This window comes from Triticum urartu, chromosome 2A (assembly GCF_056163025.1).
Source record: "Triticum urartu cultivar PI428250 chromosome 2A, HENAU_Tu73, whole genome shotgun sequence".
In the NCBI taxonomy this organism is placed as follows: domain Eukaryota; kingdom Viridiplantae; phylum Streptophyta; class Magnoliopsida; order Poales; family Poaceae; genus Triticum; species Triticum urartu.
In genome coordinates this window covers 9,609,548-9,629,879 of record NC_141874.1, presented here as the reverse complement: position 1 = coordinate 9,629,879, position 20,332 = coordinate 9,609,548, and the positions used below count along the sequence as shown (strand labels likewise).

The 20,332-nt window shown below is 47.3% G+C and overlaps 2 protein-coding genes across 2 annotated transcripts; one reads left to right on the top strand and one right to left on the bottom strand.

Moving 5' to 3' along the window:
• Positions 1 to 6,471: 6,471 nt before the first annotated feature.
• On the top strand, positions 6,472 to 12,181 carry LOC125540613 (uncharacterized). Its single transcript, XM_048704215.2, has 12 exons — positions 6,472 to 7,352; positions 7,754 to 7,903; positions 8,069 to 8,144; positions 8,226 to 8,368; positions 8,465 to 8,596; positions 8,831 to 8,920; positions 9,034 to 9,219; positions 9,892 to 10,029; positions 10,172 to 10,395; positions 10,747 to 11,464; positions 11,548 to 11,705; positions 11,780 to 12,181. Exons 1-12 carry the CDS (start codon positions 6,588 to 6,590, stop codon positions 11,820 to 11,822), a joined length of 2,823 nt encoding a protein of 940 aa, XP_048560172.1. The 5' UTR covers positions 6,472 to 6,587; the 3' UTR covers positions 11,823 to 12,181.
• A 1,552-nt stretch (positions 12,182 to 13,733) lies between these two features.
• On the bottom strand, positions 13,734 to 16,635 carry LOC125540614 (uncharacterized). The gene is made up of 2 exons (XM_048704216.2): positions 15,265 to 16,635; positions 13,734 to 14,047 (listed from the first exon to the last, which is right to left on the bottom strand). The coding sequence occupies exons 1-2, from the start codon at positions 16,474 to 16,476 to the stop codon at positions 13,994 to 13,996; spliced, it is 1,266 nt and encodes a 421-aa protein (XP_048560173.1). The 5' UTR covers positions 16,477 to 16,635; the 3' UTR covers positions 13,734 to 13,993.
• Between the last annotated feature and the right edge of the window lie 3,697 nt (positions 16,636 to 20,332).

Below are 20,332 nucleotides of genomic sequence, written 5' to 3'. Positions count from 1 at the left end.
ACAGGATCTCTTCATACGCCAACTTGCAGCGTCAGGCTCAGAATTATTTGGTTTGAAGTTCTATGCTCCTTGGGTGATGAGGCTAATCAAACTGCACTCTGCGATCTCGTATCAGCCCTCTGCCCGAAACCATCGGATCTTCTTGCCAGATGTGGATACCTCTGCTGAAGCAATATATCCTGAGCCTGCCAAGCAACCGATAAGTCTTCAGAATGCAGAACACCAGAGCTTCACGCAGAATGTTGAAGGTGTTGAAGCCATATCCAGGGTATATCCGTTGGCTGGCACTACACGTGCACCAGCATCTACTGAAGCCACAGACAGCACAAATGCTCCAAGACCCAAGAAGCGTGCTCGTGTCCTCAATGACCGAGAGCTTCTTGCGGCCCTTCACCAAAAGCAAGATAGGCATCACGACTGGCTAAAGCGTCAGATGAAGAGCCTCTTGGTGGATGTCAATCGTCTTCGAAACCTAGCCACCAAGAATGCTTTCGTTACACATGAAACGTGCCGCCGTACATGGAAAGGGCTCTCAATGATATGTACTGAAGCTAAACTTGAAGAGGATGGCTTCACAGAGCGTTTCAAGTTTGACACCACACCTCCCAGAAGGGCTGTGATGCGCAACACACCATCACTTGAAGACTCTGAGTTTTCTTCATCTGCCGCCACAGTTACTGCAAGGATCATTGATGAAGACGACGATGCTACATCACCGCCACCTGCTTCAGCACCTCCAAGCTCGTCTGCACCGCCAAACACCTCCAACGACCCTGCTGCTCCTGGAAACGAGTAGACACTCTATGTCTTCGAACCTTTTTAGTCCTTGCTGACAAAAGGGGGAGAAGCGTATGGGTTGATAGTCTTCAAGCGGGTCCATATGGGCGGGTGCTATATTCTTTTTTTGCTACATTTTGCTTCGTGCTTACAACTCTCTTTTTTGCTTCATTCGGTTCTTTGAGTTGTAACACTAAGACTCGATGGTCGTCTGCTACTCATTTGCCACTCTGTTTGCGAAGATAAATTTTGCATGTGCGACGATAAATTCCGCACTTATCTCATTCTGCAGACGTCCATTTTCCATTATGCATGTCATTATCTTCATATACTTTCACATGCATAGTGGATTGTCATCATAAGCTGAAGTGGATCTCCACAAGTACAACCTGCCATGTGCATTTGCATTCCAAAAGCAAATTAACTTATATGCACATCTTCAGGGGGAGCCCTTGCAACTTATGAAGACAATTCCCTATCCTTTACAAACTTCACACATTATATTCCCCGTTGAAAAGTTCAACTAGTTTGTCATCAATCACCAAAAAGGGGGAGATTGTAAGTGCATCTAGTGCCACCCCTAGTTGGTTTTGGAGTATTGACGACAAACCTAGTTGAGGGACTAATGTGTTTGTGAGAATTGCAGGAAAACACAGGTAGAAGTCCCTCATTGATTCGGTTTTACTACCAGAGATGACCCCTAAAAATGTATGAAGACATTGAAGACAAAGGTGGTATATGAAGATATTCACATTGAAGACTATGACAAAAGAAGACACGTTATGAAGGCTATGGAGCTCGAAGACTTAGCTCTTTCGTAGTCCTTTTTCTTTTGTGTTGAGTCATAGGAACCACCGTACTGTTAAGTGGGGTCCAGGAGAACCAGTCAGAATGACTGAAGTGATGCCTAAATCAAAAACCTATGTCTTCGAGCGAAGACAATGAGAGCGAATCTTGTCCAGAGCCGGACAAGTCAGCTTTTCTTGTAGCCCAAGCAAAGTTGCCATGAGAGTTTGAAATCTGACCGTTGAGACACGTGTCAGTTCCTTAGTGACCCAGGGTCATTTCGGACAAATCAGGTCGGGTTGCCAAGTGGCTATAAATAGCCCACCCCTACAACCATAAACGGTTGGCTGCTCAGATTTTAGTGCACGGCTTTTGTCGTTTGAGAGCAACCCACCTCGAAGCCTTTGAGAGAAAATTCCCAGTGAGGAGAAAACCCCTAACCACCCAGAGCCAGAGCAAATTGGGCATCACTTGAGTCTTCTTGTCTGTGTGATCTGAAGACTTATTACACTTGAGGACTGTGAATCCTCCAGACGGTTAGGCGTCGCGTTTAGAGCATCCAAGAGACATTGTGGATTGCCAGTGAACGAAGGTTGTGAAGGTTTTGGGAGTCTACCTTGAAGAATTACCGGAGTGATTGGGCGAGGACTAAGTGACCTTAGCTCAAGAAGAATATGGTGAGGACTTGGTGTCCTGGACTATGTGTTCAGGACTGGGTGTCCGGGACTGTGTGTCCTAAGGTTTAAATACCTAGCCTCTCCAACCAAACGTACAGTTGTCACAGCAACTGGAACTGGTCCAACATATCATTGTCTTCAACGAGTCACTGGTTTCATCTTCACTTCCTTTTCTTACTGTTACACATTGTGAAGCCATTGCATGCTTGCTTTATCTTTTGTCTTCACAACGTGAATGTATGAACTGTTTGGCTTCATAACTTCTTCCAACCTGATCCTTATTACACTGCAGTTGTTTGTCATTGTGCTTTCACTCTATTGAATACATGACCATGGCTGGCCTAGTGTAATCTAACTTCCGCTGCATAGTGATAGGCCTAATCTTCGCTGTTTGTCTTCATAACTCTCACGTTTTGAAGACTTTCATAAAAATCGCCTATTCACCCCCCCTCTAGTCGATATAACGCACTTTCAGTACATATGTTCTACAGTAACCTTGCCATAGTTGCATGTCTTTGTTCTGTTGATAAAACTGATTGAATGCAGGAGTGTGTACATTGTTTCTTGCAGTAATTGGGTTTCCTGCCACACTATTAGTGTCCTATCTCACTTAAATGGGAAACCCAGGAGGCGTTGTTGCCCTGTTAGTTCTAATTGGTGGCAAATTCTGCATTTATAAGTTCTCCAATTGCTTAGACATTTCGTTCTCTGCTGCTAATTGCTTCCTCAACCGATTCACTCTTTCAACTTTTTCATGTGTTTGCTCATGATGCAAGGTAGGAGATCTGAGCACTTGAGTCGAACTGGAAGGGTTATCACTTTGAGGCATGTTCTACATTGGTTTCACCAATGTGTGAAGAACATAACTGATAGCTGAAAGTTGCTTACTGAAGTCCAAAAGTACTTTCTGTACATACCCAACTTGTAATGAAATTCCTCCCTGCTTGGAACTTATCGACTGTGCTTCCTCTTGTAATTTAGACACCTGAGTTTGCATTTGGGCACTATCTTTTAGCAGAACACCAAAATCATTGCGCAAGGATAGAACCTCTTGAAGATCCGCCTCATCGATTGCTTTTGCGCGTCCCATCTCCTTGATCTGAGGTGTAGGTTGGGATTTACCACTAGGAATCACCTAGAAACCATCCCTAAACCTCTGGTCCTGCCGCCACCGAGCTCCACGCCTCCCTGGCACACAGATCAATGCCTGAACGTGGGATTGTACCGCTCGAGCAGAGTACTCGAACAACCACCTCTGCTCTATTGATCCATGCCTGAACTGTCACCGACTTGAGCGCCTACACACTGCCACCCTGAACCTCAACCCCTCCGTCGGTGCCGCCTGATACACCACCTTCGCCGTCGCTCACGAAGAAGGGTGGGAAAAGGGGTGTGAATCACCGTTTTGACAATTTTTTCTCACCAAGAAACGCCTCTGCCAAGGATTGATGGCTCATGATACCAATTTGTCAGGACCAAAACAATATTTGAGGAGATGAATTATAAATTTACGAATAATTTGGCAACTATTGATTGGATCTGAACTATTATTTCTATAGGGCGAAGAGTGCAGGGTTCATGTGTTAGCCATGGCAGGTACCAATTGGGGAATTCAACAATGAACCTCTCGAGCCACATCTCCGCTGGTTATAGGCTGGAAAACAATAGCGAGTGTAAAACAGTGAAAGGTAGAAATGCTAAAACGTCAACGGTAAAGTAAATCATGCAATGGCGACTAGTCGTCTGAGTAAGGAGCCATCGCAGCCGTCCATTCCTTTGAATCGGTATTGCCAGATCTGCTACACCCCTTCTTTGAATGAACAATGGTGTTGACTGAACGTGCGACAGTCTAAGCCTGACATTGCCCCTCCCTTGAGAAACGACGTGTCCTCATGGCGCTTGTTGATTTGCACGCCAGATTTGAGTTGTTGTCTTGAAGAACTTTGGAAATATGTACTTGATAAATTTCGCGTCTTCCCATGTTGCCTCTCTAGGTGACAAATCCTCCAACTAGATGTACCGCTACACACATGCAAGTTATTTCTAGGAACTTGCCTCACTTGTAAGACTGAAGCAGGACCTGTTTTGATAGTTCGATCAGAAGTGACCATGGGTAAATTTGGGCTAGGTATGGATTTGCTGCCAATGTGCTTCTTTAGTTGACTCACATGAAAAACATGGTGGATTTTCACATGGTCACAAAATTGAAGTTTGTGAGCCATCTTGACAATCTTCTAGATGATCAAGAATGGTCCATAATATTTGTTTTGTAAATTTCAGAGCTCCTATGAATCCGAAAGCTGCTAGCCTATATGGTTCCATTTTAAGATACACCATGCCTCCAACCTCAAACGCTCTTTCACTTCTCTTGAGATCTACATATCTTTTCATTCTGTTCTAGGCTTGTTGTAAGTTGTCTTTCAGTTGTTCCAACATGTGTTGTTTAACAGACAAGAAGGTGTGAGTTCATCCTCAGGTTCCGGAATAGCTAGCTCAGAGATCAAGGGTGGAGTAAAACCATAAATAGCTTGAAAGGGAGACATTTTCAGGGTAGTATGATATGTAGTATTATACCAAAACTCTACCAAAGAAAGCCAAGAACACCATTTCTTGGGTTCATTGGTTGTCATGCGCCTAAGGTAAGTTTCCACACATTGGTTTACCCTCTCAGTTTGACCATCAGTTTGAGGGTGGGAGGAATAATGTACCTCAGTTCACTTTTCAAACTAGCAAAAATATCCTTCCACAATTTACTAGTGAAAATTTCGTCTATGTCTGAAATAATGAGCTTAGGAGGGCCATGCAATCTGATAATGTTGTCCACAAAGGCTCGTGCTACACCAAGGACAGTGTATAGATGTGCTAGTGGTATAAAATGAGCATGCCTAGTAAATCTATGCACTACCACCAATATTACTTCATTGCCTTGAGATTGTGGAAGTCCCTCTATGAAAATTTATGTTGAACACCCTCTGTTATTTTCTGATCAGTAATGAATTTAAGAGACCGTTGATTTGTTTCGATGATGAGTTCATTTCCAATTAGATAGTCTCCGTCTTTTAAGTGCTTCTAGAATAGCCACAGTCTCTTTTCCATGAGTGGAAAGTGCAATATTTCTAGGGCACAAGGAAGAGTTGTAGTATGTTGGAGGTCTTCCATGCTGCTTCAACATTGCGCCAAATTCCTTTACCAGAAGCATCAGTCTCCAAGATAAAAGGCTGAGAGGTATTTGGTAGGACTAGAACTGGGGTTGTAATGAGAGCATTTTGGAGCTGAGCAAAAGCTTTGCCATGTTCACTCTTCCAGGAAAATTGTCCTTTCTTAATAGATCACATACCCTTTAATAAATTTTCTATAATAACCTGCTAACCCAAGGAAGCATTTTAATTTTGTAACACTATCAGGTGTTGGCCAGTCTACAATAGCTTTGAATTTTTGTGGATTAGTGTCTACTCATGCCACAAAGATCATATGACCCAGATATTCTACTTGTTCTAATGCAAAAACACACTTAGATAACTTTGCACATAACGGTTTTCCTTTAAAACTCTCAGGACAGTCTCCATGTGTGTCTATGTGATCTTTCAGAGTTGTACTGTAAATGAGTATATCATCAAAGAACACTAACACAAACTGTCTCAAATAAGGGCCAAAAAAGTTGTTCATCAATGCTTGAAAAGTGCCTGGTGCATTGGACTGCCCAAAGGGCATCACCAAAAAAGTCCTGACTCATAAAGGAAATGCCTCTGCCAAGGAACGATGGCTCATGATACCAAATTGTTAGAACCCGAACAATATTTAAGGAGATGAATTGTAAATCGACGAAGAATGTGGGAACTACCGACCGGGTCCGAACTATTTATTTCTATAGGGTGAAGAATGTAGGGTTCACGTGCTAGCCATGGTAGGCAGCAACCGGGGATTCAACAATGAACCTCTCCGGCCACATCCCGGCTGGTTATAGGCTGGAAAACAACAGCGAGCGTAAGACAGTGAATGGTAGAAATGCTGCTATCGCGACAACGGTAAAGCAAATCCTACGGTGGGGACTCGTCGTCCGAGCAAGGAGCCATCGTAGCCGTCCGGTGTATTTGCCGGATCTGCTACACCCCTTCTCTGAATGAACAAGGGTGTTGACTGAAAGTGCCACAGGGTAAGACTGACACTCCGGCCCCACCCACGTCCCCAAACACGAAACCCAGCCAACGGAAGGAAAACCCAAACACTCCGCGCCCCCAATCATTCACCCCCGCGCGGCCTCCTCGCCTTCCTGTCTCTCCCCTTCTCCCCTCCCTTTCTGCTGCAGCTGGGTAGGGTTTAGCGGTGGCTGAGGGAGGTCTCGGCGGCATGGCGCCGTCCAAGGGGGAGCGGCGGGGCGGCGACCCGGCCGAGGGGGAGGACGAGGATTCGGCCAGCGTCGGCCGCTGCGCCAGATCCGGCGGCATCTGCCCGACCCGGCGCCACGCGGACGACGAGGCCAGGTCAGCCGCTCGTACACCTGCGGCGAGGGCGCCGGGCGAGGGCGGGAGCCGGACGCTTGAGAGGCGCGTCGTGCCGGGGGAGATGCGCGGCAAGGGCGCGGCCGCCGATGTCGTCCAGGAGGCGTTGCCGACGTGCGGGTGCCACATCGAGCGCTACCGTCACCACGACGCGGTTCCCCGTCGACGCCCTGTACGGGTCGACGACGGCGAGGGCACGTCCGCGGCCGGCGCCGAGGAGGCCGTGCGGACGTGCGGGAGCTACACCGACACCCCGCCCCGATGCCCTACACCGGTCAGCGCGTCGACGGCTCTCGGCATCAAGGGCGGCCGCGGAGGGCGGGGCCTGAAGAACAAGCGCGATGAGATGCCCGTGGAGGTGAGCCGCGGCGGAGTGCACTCGGACGGCTTCGAAGAGTCGGTCGCTCGGTGCGGCTTCCGAAACCCGAGCCTGGTGCGGCGGTGCGCCACGCCGCCACGGAGGGACTCGACGCGGTGCGCGCAGATGGGGGCCTGCATTCCGGTGGCAGTTGGACGGGGTCGCGGCCACAAGGACACCCACGACGACTACTACGGCACCTCGAGGCCACGGGCTGCGGAGCTCCATGCCCCCACTGCAGATCTGCGCGCAGAGGTATGGCCTTCTCCCTTGTTCTTGTGTGCACGCGCGCGCTTCAAATTCTGCCGGAGTTACAATATGCACCTTCATCGCTGCTGGCTCATGTCATGTGTGTGCCCGCTGTAGCCCGTAGGTGTGGACGTGGTTGTTTGTTTATGTGAGCGCGCGGTATATATATGAGGGACGTGCATTCCCTTGTTCATATCTTGTTGCTGTAACCACACTGCCAGGATAGTGCATTCCCTTGTTCATGTTTGTTGCTGTAACAACACTTCTAGATCTTGTGTGTGGTTCCAGGTTGTATATATAAACTTTTCCTTGTTCTATTTCGAATGCATCTCTCTTCTGCATGTTTGAGATTTGCGCCATGCGTTGCATGAATTCTTTTGACATGCCATATGTTATTTCTGGATCAGATGTATGACACCGGGAGTATCGAGGGGCCACCTGGATCTTTCACTGTGAACAATGTCCAAGTGTTTGCTGGCTATGTCCTGCATACCGGTTCATTTCTGGAAGGGCCTGACTCCAAGACATTGTCTGTTGGCGATGAAGTGAAATACAAGGTAACATTCTTTACTTATTAATTCTTTATACTGAATCAGTAACCTATGAAATTTGCTAAATTACCCATATGCCGCACTTTGCTCTAAGGGTATGTTTTCAAGCCTCTCAGATTTTACAGGGAGTGCTTTTTTGTGCTCATGATGGTTTCGCTATTGCAAATGTAGGAAGTAATTGGTGACCGTATTGACCAGAAAGGTCCCATTGCTCTTCCAGAGAAGCTGATATTTGATTTCTCCCATGGTATGCTGTGAATATTTTTATATTGCATTCACTTGTTGTTTTTTTCCTCAGCTTGTCTACTCAACTGTTAGTACATAACAGGGAAACCTGTCCAACCAGAAGATTTGCAAAAAATTGAGTCTATAGTGAAGCAGCGAATAGAGGCTGAGCTGGAGCTATCTGCACAAGAAATAAAATTAGCCAATCCGAAGAGCGTGAATGGTCTTCGAGCTGTGTTTGGTGAAGTGCGTTCTCTTACCCAGCTCGACATACCATGTTGTCATATCTCGTTTGCCTGCCCTGTTATTTTGTGTAATTCCTTTTACATATGGGCTTTGTAGATCTACCCTGATCCTGTAAGAGTTGTATCGATTGGTCGCAAACTGGAAGATGTGCTTGCCAACCCTGAAAGCAAAGAATGGTTATCTGATATCAATGAAGCAAGTAAACTGGACGGAGCAACATTGGAAAAGGTAAACTTTTCCCCCTCTGTGCTTGTGTCTCTTTTAGTGTGAGCTACATGGTTGTGGTGCTCTCTGCTCTGATAAATTGGATATTATTAAAACTTACTGTGAGTTTGTTTGTTTTCTTAGAAACATTATGTCCTTAACCTTTATATGAAAGATGATGCCAATTGTACTTTGTAGCCATTTCCTGTTGACCTGCTTTGTATTAGATTGTAACTAAGAATGTTGTTTCTTCATCAGAAAATTGGATCGATCAATAATACACTGGATGCAGCTGCTATCCCAGCTGCAAGAAAAGCTGATCTAAAAGGCAATGTCTCAAAGTTGGAGGTCTGTAAATGCTTCAGTTCATTTGCCACATCTTGTCAAAGAGAATATTTACGATATTTGGTATTCTATTGGTAGTTAAAATGAAAGCTGATTATAGCTGTTGCATATATCAGGATCAACTAAGGGAGGCGAAGAAGAAAACGGGCAAAGAAAATGTCCAAAAGGCTGCCAAGACTGACATAGATGCTGCAGAAGCTGCTGTTTCTAAAGAAAAACTCTTCTGTGTTACTCATGCTGGTGTGGGTCTTGATACCACTGCTGCCCGGGAAGCAGTTGTCAAACCCATGGACCGTTTCAAGGTCGGCACTCCAATCCATTTCTTTCTAGTAGTGTCCGCATCATCTAAAAATAACTATAGATTGAGCATAACTAACTTACACCAACAGTTTTATTTTATTTATGAATTTAAAATCAAATTTGTGCCAAATATTTGGATGTGCTGGTGACCTCGTGGGTTTGGTTTTTCCAGAGTCTGCCAATAATGATATTGTATGTTGTCTGAACTTCTGAAATCCTAGTTTTATTCTGAAATTCTCAATTTAACGATTGTGTTAGTTTTATCCTAAATTTCTCGATTTTACTATGCTCACTGCATGTACTTCTGAAATGCTATGAATTTTATAGGTAACTTTCTTTAGATTTTCCTATATTGCACAACAAAGTTTGGCAATCAATTTCAGGCTGTGTCATTTATTCTATTGTTTCTAAATGTGTTTGTGGGTGGATATCTACTGATCTGATGTACGGACATTGTTTTCTTTTGTGTATTTGTATAGCTTTGGCTTTGTAGTACTCGTAAACCGATATTCTGTTCGTGACCTTTAGAGCATTGATGCACTTCTATATGTGCACTATCTCTTGACATTACGCGGGTTTCTCATTTCAATAGTTAGGGTAAACTAGTCAAAACTAGCTGGTTCGGGTTGTGCATTTCTCTCTCTCTCTTTTCTAACTCATTACTTGTGTTGCAGGATGCAGACAAGAAACAACTTGGTACAATCGGTGAGGAGGTGAAGCAGTTGGCTCAAAGAGCAAGGGATAACAGAGAAGCAAACAACAGCTCTTCTACTAGTGCAAGCATTAAAAAATCCGCTAATAACACTGTTCAGGTACTGCCTCTTTTCTGCCCCCATTTGTACACCTGATTTGTACTCCCTATACATCTGCACTTGTGGTTGGATAACAGAGAATGAAACCTATACTACCGTAGTTCTCCCTATGTTCTATATTTGACGTATGTTTTATTCTCAGATACTTGTGAAATTTTGTGGAGCAACTATTCCTGTTCAGGAGAACCTTGACATATTAAGTGCAAATATGCTAATCGATCATGTTTGCCGGTGTGCGGGAGTTAGTCTCACTGATCTCTATTCGACCTTCTGTGGAAGAATTCTGGAGCCGAATAAAGTTTTGTCATATTATCAACTCCAGAAGGATTCTATGGTTTATATTAATCCTAGACTACGAGGTGGCAGGTAGGTTTTAATTATAAATCTTATTATTACTGTATTTTTAGTTTGATGCTACAGTTTTTTTACCTTACTGTAAATTGTGAGCTGAATGTTCCTGAAGTACTGATTCTTGGTACTTTTTTTTTACCTTAGACCGCTGTTAACTGTGTTGTGCTGTGCTATTTGACATGTTTCTGTAGCAGTGACTCTAGTGATACATCTGTTGTACTAACATGTTCCCGAAAACTGATTCATGGTGCTTTTTTTCCCGTTAGATTGCTGTTAACTGTAATGTGCTGGCCTATCTTTTTTTTTTCCTGCAATACTTTGGGTCCCTGTGTATTGTAAAAGCACTAAATTGTGTTTGTTTTGCAGTGCTGGGCGTAAAAACTGGGATGATGTAATCATTACTCTGAATCTCTACCACGGTGTGGCTTTGCCATGGGACCTACTTCTCCCCTGTCAGAGCAAGATATGTCCAGCAATGAAAGTGTGGTACCTGGATCATCCACTACAGGTTCGGTGTCAAAAGGTGCTTATATACCTTGGCAGAAAACATTACGTTGGAATTTGTTTCGGAGGCTTCACTTCCAAGCAAATTTTCTTCGATGCCAATGGTAATGTGCATATTGATGCTGCTCCTCAAGAGTATAGTCAAGAACTTGCCTTATTGGATTATGGTGCAGTTTCTGGAATATTTGACGATGCCTTAGAAGCTGGAATTAACAAATATCCAACCTATTTCTATAATCTTATCAGTTTCCTGTCAAATTGTCCTGCTGTTGATTTTCGAAGTAAGGCTGTGATTGCTTTTGTCACGAATCACCCCTCGCTGTTAACATATTCTCGAAGAATTCAGATCACTGCAGTTCTCGATATGTTGCTTACAAGGCTCAGTAAAGATGATTCAGAGGCCTTGATAAATATACTTGAAAATTTCTGTTGGGGGAGCAGGTTGGATAAGGTTCCTGCAATGTACCACACGTATTTCTTTCACTGGTGGTATGCTAGAGATGGGAGCATATGTACCCCTTATAAGGATAATGGAGTCAGCTTGCTCAAATTCTCTAACAACTTTTTCAAGTATCACAATGTAAGATGTTTAGTCTTTCTCTTCGGATACACACCCTCTTGTAATTTTGTATGACAAGCTGATACAATCTTCTTCCGATGCAGGGCTTCCCTCTAGAAGAGCGGGATGCAGCGTTTGCGTTGGCGACGAAGCATAAAAACTATCTACCTCAGCTACTGTTTTCCATTCTTATAACATTCAAAGACCCAAATAAGCCATGCCCTCCATCTGTTCAGGCTTTTATTGATGAAGTGATTGTAATGTGAGCTATGGCACTTGATAGTCAATCATACATAATATGTGAAGTTAGCTCACACGTTTGTTGATTATTTGCAGGCTAGGGGATCACACGGTCGATTGCGAGATTGCCCAAACTTGATTGCAAGCGCAATGCCTGGGAATGCGAGCTGGGTGACTGTTTAGCTAGATGGCTTGTTATGTGTTGTCAGAGCGGAATGCATGTCTAACACCGGCAGGAAATTGCTGTTGTTGTAAGCCTTTGAGCTTGTTCAACATTATATAACTGAAGTTTGTATTGTACCATTTCGAACCATGTTCATGGTGGTAGGGCTTTAATTTTGTGAGGTAGGGCTTAATTTTTCTGCTTGTGGCTTCTGAGTTGGTTTGGCTGGGAGGAAGACTAGCCTAGCTTTGCTCTGTGTGTCCAGCACAAGTGACATTCGATCATGTGTGTTTGGTTCGGCTGAGTCCTGGTGTATACAAATGTTTTCTTTTCAAGAGTGATGATAAACGATGATGTATCAGTGTTTGAAGTTCAATCAAGCTAGCTGAATGGCATTACCTCAAGAAAAAGAACAGGGCATAAACAAATCATTACATACAACAAGCATAGCACAAGCTCCACACCAAGGCCGCCTTAAGGAGACGAATTATAGCACACATCACAAACACAACACTAGGTGCCTACCCTAAACCAAAAGACGAACACCGGACGTCTCTCACGACAACACACCACCGTGACTTATGTAATCAACCATCCACCCATGATTGCCTAAAAGTGCTTGCCGCATAGATGTCAGGACTTGGTCGGTCTTGAGAAATGTATCGTCTTGGATGCACCAGTGACGACGTACGTAGCGCCTCTAAAGCTCAACCTAGGGTAGCAACGAGCACCAAATGATCGCAACACCGGATCTCCACTCCGTGTCTCCATACACAATACTCCCAACATAGGAATGGCGTTGAGAACACCGCCATCGCCGATTTAGAACTAAACCTAGGCTTTCACGCGGATACAACAACCAAACACCAATGTGAGAGGGGAGATGCTGACACACGCACGGGCGCCGTCCATAACACTGCACACCTACAACCTCACCCACCTGATTGGGGGCTACACCGTCCAAGTTGGATCACATCATCGCTGCCGCAACACCTCGTCTTCGTAGCCGAAACGCCACGGTCCACCATAGATCAACACAAAAACAGGGGCATGCAACCAATCTTCCACCTCCAGCACGACCGAAAGCTCACAACCCGAGCCAACAATCTCCAGCCGCACCGTCCAAGGAGTCGTCGCGTCCGACAGACACGAAACGGGCTTGAAAGGAGTAACATTTGACTGGTTACGCCACCATTCGGCACCACTATGCGGACCTCGCACGGCAGCCACCTTCGTGTCGCCACCAGGGTGTCCACCGGCATGCGCCAGCACCTCTATCGCGCTTCCCCGCCTAGCTCCGCTGCAACTCTGGGGCCCGTCGGGGCGAGACTCACGACCCCCGCCCCTTTGGAGGCCGGGCACCGCCACCACCACCGACCATGGAAGATAGGGGCAGGGGCTTTTTTTTTCTAAAAAGTTTTTGGGGCCTCCAGGGTTGCAGTATTTCTCTAGTCCACACTAAATACAAATGTTAAGTTTAAGAGGCCATGTTTTCTTTTTGAAAAGAGTCTCCAACTGGCTGCAGACCGACCTTTTCATACTCTTTCAGCTTGAAAATATTTTGTTTAAGACCAGTTTTTCTTCAGAAAGGGTACACTCAAGGGGCATCTTGCTTGAGCCATGATTGTACACCTTCCGTCAAAACTTGAAAATTGCGCTGATCTTTCAAGGCTGCAATAGCATAAGATCGGTTGAGGCATAAGAAATCCAGCCATGCCACAGAACAAATATAACCAAGAAAAGGCAATGCCTTGGTGGCAACAGACAACAGTTAATAAATTGAGTAATTATATATTCTTTTAAAATCCAGAATTTATGTTGTTTTTGGTCTGTCAATACGAGTGAAATTATGGGGCAAGCAAACAGCAGAGGAGGGAGGCATTAAAATAGTTCGAAACATCTAACATTGTTTCTAAATCAAACCAGTAGGATTCATGCAAGAAAATGACGCTGATGCAAGTTACAATCCAAAAGAAGCCACTCACTAGACATAGAGCCATGACTCATACATAATGCATACTACCCAACATCCAGTTTAACTACTAATACTTGATAATGACGACATTAAATGTCTCCAGTGGACCTCCTAAGCAGAAACAACTGATAATGGTGCGGTCCAAATTTCCACATGATATGTTGCAAGGATCTCAGGCCTTCATCCTCTTTCCACTTGCACCAAACTCGCTAGATTCCATCTCTCTCTGGCAAAATGAAACAGAGAAGTCTGTCAAACATAATACTTTTAATGTGACCATACGTCAAGTTATAATAATCTAAATACAAATTTAAAAAGAAAAAAATGCAAGGCTGAGCACATATGCGGCCATATTAATTAATTGGGCAACACCCAACACAATGTCTAAGGACCGTCCAAGATGCTCTAAATGTCTAAGGTCAGTCCAGGATGCTCTGAATTAAAATTGTCGAAACGACCATTGTGTCAAGGGTACAATTTTTACTTTTGATATCTTTCATTCAGACATTTGTCAGTGCTCAGCTCTAGTTTGAAATTATGCTTCATCTGCTATGTGCATCTTCGAATGGACTTGGATCATACCAATTCCGAGTTCAGAAACGAACTACAAGTACCCTGCTATATTCACTGAATGCCCAGGTCTTCAAATCTTAAAGTGTACGGGGTGAAGCTAATGACAACACTATCTCTATCAGAGGAAAAGAAAAGAAAAAAACAGCCTCAAGACATGCAAAAGAGTGTCATCATGATGTGCAAGAAGTTGGGTACTGATATGACAAGGGGGCAGAGTAATTTGGTAATAAAAATTGATTCCAGAATAATGATTGCCGATGAGCATCAATATCAGATATCTACTGTTCAACATGGGGAGGTGGCCAAATATCTTGATTTATATTAGCAAGTACTCCCTCCGTTTCTAAGTAAGTCTTTTTAGAGATATCAATACGGACTACATATGGATGTATATAGACATATTTTAGAGTGTAGATTCACTCATTTTGCTCCGTATGTAGTCCTTATTGAAATCTCTAAAAAGACTTATATTTAGGAACGGAGGAAGTATGAAGCAAACTGGATGAGATAAGCAAGCATTGGAATTTTAATCATTTTAAAACCTAAGCAAACTTACAGTAGCATGCCTGCAAATGAAAGCATGTTCAGTGAACATATATAAATTGATCCCAGAATCATGAACGATGAGTATCAATATCACACATCTACTGTTGAACATGGGGAGGTGACCAAATATCTTTTTTTCTATTAAAAAGTATGAAGCAAACTGGATGCCATAAACAAGCATTGTAATTTTAATAATTTTATAAAACCTAAGAAAAATTACAGTAGCACGCCTGCAAATGAAAGCATGTTCAGTGATAGTGAACATATATAAATAAAATGACAGTAGTATGCAAATGAAACTATGATTGGTGGTGGTAGTAGTACCGGGTGCTCCTGTCGTCGGTGCGCACTGAACTCACTTGCAAAGAGCTGGGAACGAATACGCGTCGTCTTCTGTTGATAGACCTGGACATCGTTGTTATTCCCCATGTCGACACGAAGCAAGTACCGGGCGTTGAACACTAGTCGACGACCCACCGCACTGGTATCATTTACGACTAGGTAGACGACGCCGTCTTGATGGATGCTCAGGACAGGGAACGACGGAGAAAGCTGTCCCAAACCAGCAGACTGGAAGTTGGCGTTAGCCCAGATGTCTCCAAAGCTGCACTTGTAGCTTCTGCTCCACGCTGAGTGGTCAGGCGACAGAGTCCAGACGGCCAGTCCAAATGTTTCGCCGGGCTCGCGTTCAACAAATGTATTGAAGGCGAGGAACTTGACGGAGCCATGAACACAGGCCACGGAACGGAACTCCTCAGCGCAGGGGCCGTATGGATAATCGGAGGCATCATAGTCTGGAGGTCCTTGGGGCAACTCAATGAAGCTGAAGTTGCAGTCCTTGCGCAGATCACAGAGCAACATGCCACGGTGTAGATCCACCCAGCAGAGGAAAGAGCCCCCAAAAGAGAAGCACGAGTGGACGGAGAAGTTGAAGGCGGTGGTGCCGGGTGGAAGGGGCAGGTCCCTGAGCTTGACGTCCCATTGTTTGGCGGACGACTCCCACAGCCAGAGCGCGGCTTGGGAGTCTTGTGTACAGACCCAGACGAGCTCAGCAAGAAGGTAACCGCCTTCCCCGGTGGCGCCGCACATGACGACGGCCGACTGGAACCCCATGGCTGTAGTCCTGCAGGTGCCGGGGGGGATGCAAGGGATGGCGGAGATGGAGTCGTTGCTGGCGTCGTAGATGAGATAGCCCCCCGGCAAGCTGTAGCCAGGGCGGTAGCCTCCGGCGTAGAGGGCGACCAGGTGCTTGTCTGCGCTGGAGATGCAGCCCGATTCCAGGCCGGCTGTCGGCGGGACCGGGGCGGATTTCGGCGGCCGTATGTTGAGGGAGGAGAGTTCCGGCGGATCGGCGACGAGCGGCTGGGCCTTGAATGTCTGCAGGTACTCCGCGACTGCATGAATCAACTTTTCCGGGCCCTCGGCTGAGCTTCTTGCTGGTAGTCCCCACGAGCAGCGGACTGGCCCTTCGTAGATCCCCGCCTCCTCATCGCACAACTCAACCTCGCGGTCGAGCAGAACCATCGGAGGGGCCATGGCGGCTACCTAGCTAGCTAGCTTTGGATTAGGGTTTGGTGGAGGGAGAAGGGATTTGGGGATCGAGGATGGCGGCTCGAGCGGCTAGGGTTAGGTGGAGGACAGCGATTTGATTTGGGGATCGAGCGAGGAAGGAGAAGGGGGATTTGCACAGCAGCAGGGAAACCGGCGTGAAGGGAAAGTGGGGACTCGCTTGGACCGTTGGATCGACCAGCGAACGGTGGATACGATATCCCAGCAAACGCACGCGGAGGTCTGTGCTTCGGCGCTTCGCTTTTTCACACTGCCAGATCAACTCCAAGGGCCGATCAACCGGACGGTGCATTTCTCCGTTTTTTTTGTCTGTTTGAATCGGTTACCTGCCCCGCGTCCGTCCAGTTTTGTATCTGGATCGGCAGTGCGCCCAACACATCGACCCATTTTATGTCCACACTCAACTTAAAAAAAAGGCCCGCAACCGATCATGCCAACGGCCATGTCTCATGCTGGCACCATGCCAGCGCCGGCATACAATGCCTGCTTCAGAAAACATCACCACAGTTTATGCTGACGCACTCGCCAGCCGGCCGGCACACATGCCAGCACACAAAAAATGGTGGGACTTGAGTTTGACCACGTCATCACGGCCCCCGTGGTCATGCCGGCACACCTGCCGCCGTAGATCACCCGTCGTCGAACTTGAGCATGTCGGCCTGCATCTTCTCGAACCACGGCCTCTTCCTTGGCGACACGTTGTTGAGATCCACCTTCATGATCTCCACCCCGGTCATCATGCTCGCGAGAGCCACTTCTTTCGCCTTGGTCTTGGCGTTGGCGGCCTCGATCTCTAGCATCTTGGCTTGCTTCTTCGCGTCCATCTCAAGCCTCCTCCTTTGGATCTCCATGAAACCGTCCATTTGCTCCGCCTTGAAACGCCGGCGCTCCTACTCCCTTGAGTCCTTCTTGTTCATCATGCCCTCCACGCTTGCGATCAAGGCGTTGGATGCCGCATCCTTGTCCTTCTTCTTGGAGTTGGTCTTCCCCCGCGGCTATGCCGGCTCGCCCTCCCCAACCTCCTCCACGGCTTGCTCCCCCCCCCCCACGCGACTTGAGGGCAGCATATTGTGCCTTGAACTTCTCCTCGCCCTTGATGACCCGAAAGCAATGGGAGAGGTTGAAGCACTTGCCATTGTGTTGAACCTTGAATGCCTCCAAAGCTTGAAATGCCTACAAAATGTTTCCATGCAAGCATATGGGCAAATGATATGCAAATGAACACGCAAGCATGAACTTGATGACACAAAAGAGGGCAGCTTGCTAGCATACCATGTCTTGCATGCCGATGCCACTCACGGGGTAGGCCTTGACACTCTCAAGAGTGGCGCAAAACTTGTTGCACTCTTATTGGATCACCCTCCATCGCTTGAAAATGGACACCCACCCGCACGTGCTCACAAATTGGTAAGGCAGAAACTTCTTGCGCTCATGAAACTCTCGATGGACACGAATCCAAAAGGTTGAATGCTTTTGTTCGGCGCCCATCTTGGGGTCTTGTCCAATGTCTCGCCAACACTCACAAAGAAGGTTGTCCTCGGCATCCATGTATGCCTTCGTGCGCTTGCTCTTGCGCTTCGGCTTAGGACCGACGGCTTGGTTGGCGAGCTCATTCTCGAACAAAGGCTTCACTTCGATGTCGCACTCGTCCTCTTACTCTAGCCCGTAGTCGTCCGCGAACTCATGGTCGAGTGGGAAGCCGTCCAGGTCGATGCCGACCTTATCAGGCATGAAGGTCACCTGATCGGGATCATAGCCAGCGGCCGTGCTGGCTTTGTGTCTCGCCGGGATCGTAGCCAGCGGCCGGCGCACCGCCCTCGAAGATGAGGTTCTGCATGTAGTCCTCGTCGACAGCGGACAACATTCCCTCGAATAGGTTGCGGGCGTCTGGGAGCACGCTGGCCGGCGTCTGTCGCGTGCGTTTCCTCACGCCGCCGGATGACGAGCCACCGGCCACCAGGGTGGCGCTGAGGTCGATGGGCGCGGGCGAGGGCGTGGAAGGCGCAACAACGCTCACACCGGGCGAGCACTCCCCGGAGAGGCGGGAGACCTACGGGTACACGTGGAAGCCGGGCATCGGGTTGCAAGCCGACGCGCGGGGCGAGTCGGGCAGCACCATCCGAGGAAACGCCGATGAGCCGGTGCTGGCCGCGCGATGGCGGCGTTGACGAGGCCGTGCTGGCCAGGGTTTAACCCTAGCATGTAGAGCACCTCCCTCGTTGCCGCCGTGACGCGGGCGTTGGTAACCTCCTGCTGCGTGGCGGCGGCGACGGCGGCCTGTGCGGCGGCCTCATCCCTCGCATCCGCGGCGTGCCTCCGGTCCTTCCTCTTGGCCGACTCCCTTGCCCGATGTGTGGGCGTCAGCGTCTTCTTTGGCTTGGCCGCGGCAGTGGTCTTGCGCGAGACACAAGGCTTGCCTTTCTCGGAGGGGGCGGTGGCGCCGGATGAGGCGAGGGAGGCGAGGCCGCTGGCGGCGTCGAGGTCGATGGCATCGTCCATGGCGGGTGCGGGACGGGAGCGTGCGGGCGGGCGGGAAGGTTTTTGGGGGAAATGGTGGTGGCGGCCACCGACCGGCGGGCCCGAGAAAGGAGTAGGCGCGCGCGCGTCCGTCTCATATCTGCGCCGACGCAAATCTGGCTCAAAATTGGGCCGGAAATGGGTCACCATGCGGACGCCAAGCGGACGCAGGTCCATTTGGGTCGGCGCATTGGGCCGCCTTTTTTATCCGCGCCGACCCAAATGGACGCCAGCAGAAGAAATGGGTCGCTCCATTGAAGTTGCTCTCATCCACATACCAAAAGGCTATCCTATGATGGAAATGCAACGGGCGTGGCGGCATTGACCAGTGGCCTGACTTCATCGTCTTGAAATTATGCTTTGCCGACAAATGGAATTGCTTGGACTTAGGTCAAGGCGAAATCCCTACTCGGCTTGCCGATGCTGACAGCGGCGACGACACTCGCGAGTGTCATGTTCTTTCTTGGAGGCGTTGCCATAGCCTTTATCCGTGCCCTTATTCGAGCAACAAGGGAAACATCGGGTCTGGTTCTTCGGATAGGATGGCGGCAACGCTGTTCCCCTTCTTCAAGGCGCCATCATGTTTGCTCTAAGCGTCCCCAATGTTTAGCTTTTTAGATGTTAGATGTCGTACTAGTTCGACTTGCCTTCCTAGTTCTTGGCTTTTTTTTAAATGGAACACGCTTGCATTTCTCTTACGTATCATTGCTGGACAGGTCGCCAGCCATGGAGTTTAGTACAAACTCTGGGAGATGCCTCAGCCAAGTGACACACGCACCAGAATTTAACCTAGCACCGAAAGCCGCTAAACCACGTGCCACCAAATTACATGCTCGAGGGCAATTTACAACACACGCATCAGAGAACTCTACATGTAGCTGATACATAATCTTTCTAAAAATGGACCCTAGTGCAGACAAATCATATTCTTCAGTAGATACAGCCTTCCTTAGCTGAACTGAATCTGTCTCTAACATTACTCTTTTTTTTGAACATCAGTACAGACACAAGCGCTCATATACACGCGCATACACTCACCCCTATGAATGCACACACGCACACCCTACCCCTATGAGCACCTCCGAAAGACTGAGCCCGCATATCATCTTGAAATTTACAAAGTCACAGTGGGCTGGAGATACCACAGTCCCTCTAACCATCCAACCACATGTTGGTTCGCTCTCTAACATTACTCTGTCACAACTCATTTTGCTAGCAATACTTATTGCATATAACATAGCCGTTGCTTCAGATTGGAAAGCATCAACCACCCATTCTAGTTTGCCTGCACCTGCAGCTAGAGCTT